Raw genomic sequence first — 6,657 nt, 5'->3', positions numbered from 1 at the left:
TTATTGGATGTGAATCAAGTAAATTTTAGTATGTTACTTTTAGGATCTGATAGAAAGACCATTTAACTGGTCTGCGTCTTTGCTGAAGCATATCGTCCATAAAATATCAAAATTGCATGGTTTAAGAATGTCAAGGAAAATTTTATTTCATTTTGGGACAATTTAGTTATAGAGTGCCAGAATGGAGCATTATTTGATAAGGAATTGTTTGACAAGTGCATGGACTTGTCATTACTGGTTTGTTTATGATTCGAGGTTTTTGATGGATGCATCTACATGTTTTTTTTCAGTTATGTGGAGGTAAATCTTCAGAAGGGGTTTTGTTGGTACATTCTTGTCTATGTCTTCTACAACAGTGGTAAACCTATATGAATTGCATTGTTGACTGAGAACTTGGATACTAAATCCTTTTACTATTTCACATTTCAAATATATCTTTAGCTGGTAGGTAGTATCTCTCTCAATTTTGAATTTTTTAATACTTGTCATGACTGGTTTGTTTATGATTCCAGATTTTGAAATTTTTAATGGAAATGAATAATTTAAGTGCCCTTCATGGTTTGTTTATGATTCTAGGTTCAAGTTACAAACTTCTTTTGTTTTATATTATACAACAAGGTTATGTTAATTTGTTTCAATCTGGATTCAAGTTAAAAATTTCTTTTGTTTTATTTTCCATTTTCACTGACGCTTATTATTGTTTTTAATGAAATGAACTGAGTTGATTATTCTCTAAGTTTACTATTTGATGAAAAAAAAGTTAAAACATTGCTTGGAAAAGGGAAAAAAAGTACTCTCTTTTGGGAAGACTCATTATTTATAATAGTTACTCATTTGTTCATACTGTCTAGGCCATTGCTTTTGGTTACTGTAAAATAACAGTTGCCATTACTAGTTCTTTAAATAATGTCATCATATCTAATGTTTAAACTCATCAGTAAAATAATATTATATTAGCATTAATGGAAGTTTAAGGATTAAGATAGTGATGATCAACAATTTACGGATTCAATGAAGAGCAACCCACTCAAATCTGTCTATGCCAACCTTTTGCAAATAGCGGTGTTTGTGGTAAAAATGTCACACAAATCATAATATATAGCAGCATTTTGCATTAAAAACACCACTAAAACAAGAGAATTAGTGGCGTTTGTAGCAAAAAGCTGAATATGCTTGAAAATTACCGAGCAATAATGACATTGGTAAACTCAGTAAATAAAAAAGTTAAGTCATTAATTGTTACTGAGTAATGAATTTTTAAGTTACATTATCTTGTAAGTTGCATAAAAAAGTAAAAATACAGAATGATTATTTGTTAAAACTGAACTTTGAAACATTTAACACTTAATAAAAGCAGGTAAACTAAAGTTAATTATAAACTTGTAAAAGTAAGTAATAAAAACCGAAAGAGCCAATACCCTGTATAAATATTAATTTAGATCAAGTATAAGCATCAGTTTTTCACTTCTCAATTTGAGGAAAACAAACATGAAAGTGATGAATTGCATTCTCAATTTGTTTCTCGTTTTTCAAGTAGTTTCATTAGGATTTGCAGATGTGGTTCCAGTGCCATCATTTGAAATTAGTAAAGAGTCAATTTTGAAGCATTTGTCATTAGACAACATTACTTTGGATCTTCCAGCTTTATACGTATTTGGAGACAATTTTGTTGATGCAGGAAATAATAATTATCTCAATTTACCTCGAATTCAAAGTAATTATTCTCCGTATGGAATAGATTTTGATGGAAAACCCACCGGTCGTTACACCAATGGTAGAACAGTAGCAGATTTCATTGGTAAGAAGTTAATTAGTCCACAATTTTACTCTAATATGAAAATCTTAACACCTTCATTTCAATAAAAAAATTAAACTTTTAACTGTAATTATTAATAATATAATTTAAAGTCAGAAGTCTATTTTATTTTTATGTGAAAGAGTAATTAATTAATGTTCTACCATTTATTTTATGGTGCAGCTCAATTTACTGGTTTGCCATTTCCTCCTCCAGTACTAAGTTTGTCTAAAGATGTTAAGAGAGTTCCTCAAACTGGTTTAAATTATGCTACTGGTTTCACCGGCATCTGTAGATTATATGACAAACTATTCGTAAGACTAAGATATCTTTTCTTAACTTGTTTACTTGGATAATGATTATTTATTATTTATCTTGGACGTAATTGCATCATAGAACAATATTAAACAAAATTATGCAATTAATATAATAATTATTTTTTTAATTAGAATTTGTATCCACCAGGACCCGATGCCGGCCTTGAAAGAGCAAGTAGAATTATTCGAACAAACAACAAAAAAGTTACGAAGTCAATTTGGAAGCGAGGAAAGTTTTTCCAAGTACATGTCAGGATCTTTACTTTTCATTAACACAATTTCTTTAGACTTAGATCTCGCGTGGGTAGTGTCAACACATCTTTTCGTCTTATTAAGATTTAAACTCTTAAAAATAGGATAGAATTTTATTAGATTCAAACTCCTAAAAATAAGATAGAGTTCTACTATGATTTAAACTCCTAAAGATAGGATCCACAATCACTATAAATAGTCATTGTAACTCACTATTGTAACACACGATTTACAGACAAAATATAGAGGAAAGCACGGAAAATACAAAGGCAAAACTATTGTAAACGATTCGAAAAGGAAATAAAAAGTAGAATTTTTTTGATTCGTTCATTTCTCGCATGTGCACGTTATTTTTCTTGAGATTTGGTTCGAATAACCCAAAACGTAGGTTGCGCCGATGACCAAAAATAGGCGGGGTTTCGAAGTTTCGAACCTAGATCTACCCCGAGGCGTGTTCATTTTTTATCCCCCTAATGCGCAATATCAACGTTAATTGTCTTTCAAATTTGGCCCAATCTTTATTTTTCTTTATATTAGTCTTTTTATTTATTGTATGAATATTTTTATTTATTTATTATTTACATTATTGTCATTATATAAATATATATACGTATATTTTTAAATAATTTTCAATTGATTTTTTACACTATATATTATTATTATATATACATATATTTTTTATTTATTTATATTCATTTGGTTATTTTTAATATTATTATTTATATATATATATATATATTTTAAAATATTTTACTTATAAGCATATTATTACCATATATATATTGTAATTATCTTTATTTGGTTTTTTTACTTTATCATTATACGTATATATGTATGTTTTAATAATTTATTTATAAGTCAATTATCATTATATGTATACTTTTATATTTGATTTATATATTTATTTGTTTTTGGTTTTGGTTTTTTTTATTTGTTTATATTATATTATATTTTCATATTATTATAATTATTGTTATGATTATTATTTTTCTATTTTACTCATTTATATATATATATATATATATATATTTTAATATTTCATTTATTTATTTATTTATTTTTCCTTTTATTTTTTTTACTTATTTTTATTCTTCATTTTTTTTCATTTATTCATTTTTTCCCTCTAACACATCTTATGACTTTTTAAGAGTATTTTCGTCAATTAATCAGAGGTAAGTAATTCATGATCAAATTTTACCTTTTAATTTAAAATTACAATTTTCTTAATTAAGACAACTGGAAATTACGTAGTACCGAAAGGGCAGTTCAAGGGTGATAATCCTTCCTTGACCGTAACCGACTCCAGAGCCCGACATATTTCTGGTAAGATGCAGATCAGGTAAGAAATAGGGTATCCGATCAACCCATTTATTTTTAAATAAATGATCGGTGGCGACTCCAATCCATATTTTTCAAGTCGAAGCCCAATTTCGGGGCCCAACCGAAAGACGGTTGCGACAGCTTGGCAACTCCACTGTGGACACAGGTAAGTGAGTCAGGCTAAGGTAATTTCCAGTTGTCTTTTTAATGAAAAAGGTAAGTTTAAATTTTAAGGTAACATTTCGATCTTATTACTTACCTTTGATTATATTTTTTCGAGTAAATAGTTGAACTAACCATTTTCTAATGATTTCAGCTTTCCAAACTTTTTCATCTAAGGCTCTAAACCCGAGATCCGAACCCGTTTTAAGTGGGGGTGAAAGCGACGCATTCGTGTGAATTTATTCACCGTATATGCCTAGCAAGTAGCCTTCGGGATTCATATACCTTATGTCTTCGTGTGAATTAATTCTCCGCATAGACATAAGGGAATGTGTCCTCTCGAGTTTAACTTAGTCCACACAAGACTATAATGGGTTTAGGATTAAGGGTCTGGCAAGCCCAAGGGGGCACCAACAAGGAGAACTCGGGTACCTTTTTTAGAACCTAAACCGGGAGACTGTGGAGAATTAGAGCCCACCCCAAAACTTCATTTCAAACCCTATGTTGTTCTTATTTCATGCTTTATTTTCTGTTCAAAGCATGTGAACTAGAAATTTATGCGGTTAGGACTTGTTCAAAATCAATTTGCGGGATAGAGATCATGTCCGGGTAGGAATAATAAGCATGTTGGGTAGATATCATATGGGGTAGGACTTTCATTTTTATGATTGTTTTTTATTATTTTTCACCTCACTAACTCTTTTCATCTTTATTTTATTTTATTTTCATCACTTGCATCATTTAAAAGAGATGTTGATCCACCAAAAAACGTGTTAGTTATCCATAAATAATTTGCATTAATGGATAAAGGTGTTGTAATACAAGAGATTAAAAACCCGAGGTACGACTATGGTCTGAGAAGACTCAGAAGGAAAAGGGAGACAGTCTTCAAGAAAACAATGTGTCAGAGTTGGTTAGCTACGCCTATATCAAAACATAACAATTTGCAAGAACTTCGAGACATCTGGGACAGTTGGAAGAATGATCAGAAATAGAAGTTCAGTCGGTGGTTGGTGACATTGCACTTTTGCTTCATGTTAAGACCGATGAGCCCTTAATTAGAGCCTTGGTTCGATTCTGGAACCCGGGATACAGTTGCTTCACTTTTAACGAGGAGGACATGGTACCTACCATCGAGGATTATACTACACTATTGCACCATGAAAGCATTAAACTGAGCGAGTCTATATCAAACACATCAAGAGTCAGCCTTTCAAGAACAGACTGGCTAAGATTGCAGGAGTTGATGAAAAGTGGGTAACTGACCGACTCCGAAACAAAGGTAACGGGCAGGGAATTGAGTGGATCCACATAAGGAAACTAATGAATGACCACCCTGATGAATGGAAGACTATAGACCTTTTTTGCACTAGGTCTGTATGGCTTGATCATCTTTCCGAATATTTTGGGATGCATTGATGTAGCCGTGGTGGAACTGTTTGAGCAACTTTCGAAACGGGTCAACCCAGCACCAACCATCTTAGCCGAGACCTTTCGGTCTCTCAACCATTGCCGAAGAGCTGGCGGAGGTAGATTCATTGGATGTGTTCAGCTCCTTCAAGTCTGGATTCACAACCACTTTTGGAAGACTAATGGGGTTGCCTACCGCCGATTTAGCACTACGTATTCACCTTTGAGAGAGTTCATCACCATGAAATGGCATGAAGGAACTTCAAAAGAGAAGTGGATGAAAGTCTTCACTCATCTATCAAGACCGATATATTACTTGGAGAGCCCCCTGGTTGTTCCTCAGTGACGTTCTTTTTCGATGTGGGGACTCCGACACTATGACCTTACTTGGACTTTAGGGTGCAGTTGGGTATGCTCCATTTTTAGCACTTAGACAGTATGAGGCACGTCAGTTTGTCCCAGTAACATGCGGACTAGCTAGATCAGAGTTTGAGTATCACAGTCACAGCTATAAGAAGATGATCAAGGAAGCAGTCGATTCATGGAAGAAAGTATTCCAGATGGATGTTGTAGCTGCCAAAAACATGCTTACTCCGGACTATGTGGAGTGGCGAAGATTGAGAAAAAATGACAATATCCCGGTGCCAGACTGTGAGGACACCCGGACCATGGAAGAATATCTCAGGCCTGTCCCTTTGAACTTGAGATAGGCAAGACAGAGTTTGAAGCTGTAAATAACGAGCTGAAGCTGAGGATAAAGGAGCTTGAAGCTGAGCGCTATCAATGGAAGCTAGATGTCGACTCTCAGAAGGATTGAGCAGACAAACTTGAAAAAGAACAGAAAAATGTCCGTTTTGAGCTTGAAGACTTGAGAAATGGGTATCAAGATAAAGTCAAAGATAACTCCAAGTTGAAAGTGGCTTTTGAATACTGGAAAGACGAAGCTCATAGCCTGAAAAGAAAGTTTGAATGGCCTGATGAGAGAGCTTGTAAGGAACAGATGAAGATTGCCCAAAGGCGCTTAGCATACAGTCAGCATCAAAACCAATGCTTGAGAATCCGAATGGCTGATCTGGAGAAACAACATGAGAGAGATGGCAAAACAATAGCTGAGTTAGAAGCTATTCTAGATGGGTTCAAGAAGCAAGCAAGCGAGCTTCAGATAGTGCCCTTCGACGGAGGTTTACAGTGGTATTTCCATTGGGAGCAAGCACAACAAAGGGTGAATGCCAGAGACGCAGTCATCCGAGACTTCCTGGATCAAGTACAGAAGGCAGCTCGCCAACTACATGGCCTGGCAAGGGAAGCTGGAGTGGTCCGAAAAGGCATACAACTAGTGACAGATGAAAACAGAAGACTTGTCAACCTGCTGGAAGCTGTTCGGAGTCTAGAGGATTTAGT

The 6,657-nt window shown here is 33.8% G+C and overlaps 1 protein-coding gene across 1 annotated transcript; it reads left to right on the top strand.

The window, feature by feature from the left end:
• The first annotated feature begins 1,488 nt into the window (after nucleotides 1-1,488).
• Nucleotides 1,489-6,073, top strand: LOC120215117 (GDSL esterase/lipase At2g03980-like). The gene is made up of 3 exons (XM_039212883.1): nucleotides 1,489-1,798; nucleotides 1,979-2,086; nucleotides 5,967-6,073. The coding sequence occupies exons 1-3, from the start codon at nucleotides 1,489-1,491 to the stop codon at nucleotides 6,071-6,073; spliced, it is 525 nt and encodes a 174-aa protein (XP_039068814.1).
• Nucleotides 6,074-6,657: the final 584 nt, after the last annotated feature.

This window comes from Hibiscus syriacus, unplaced genomic scaffold (genome assembly GCF_006381635.1).
Source record: "Hibiscus syriacus cultivar Baekdansim isolate YM2019G1 unplaced genomic scaffold, ASM638163v2 tig00110114_pilon, whole genome shotgun sequence".
Lineage (NCBI taxonomy): Eukaryota > Viridiplantae > Streptophyta > Magnoliopsida > Malvales > Malvaceae > Hibiscus > Hibiscus syriacus.
This window is presented reverse-complemented; position numbering and strand designations above follow the sequence as displayed.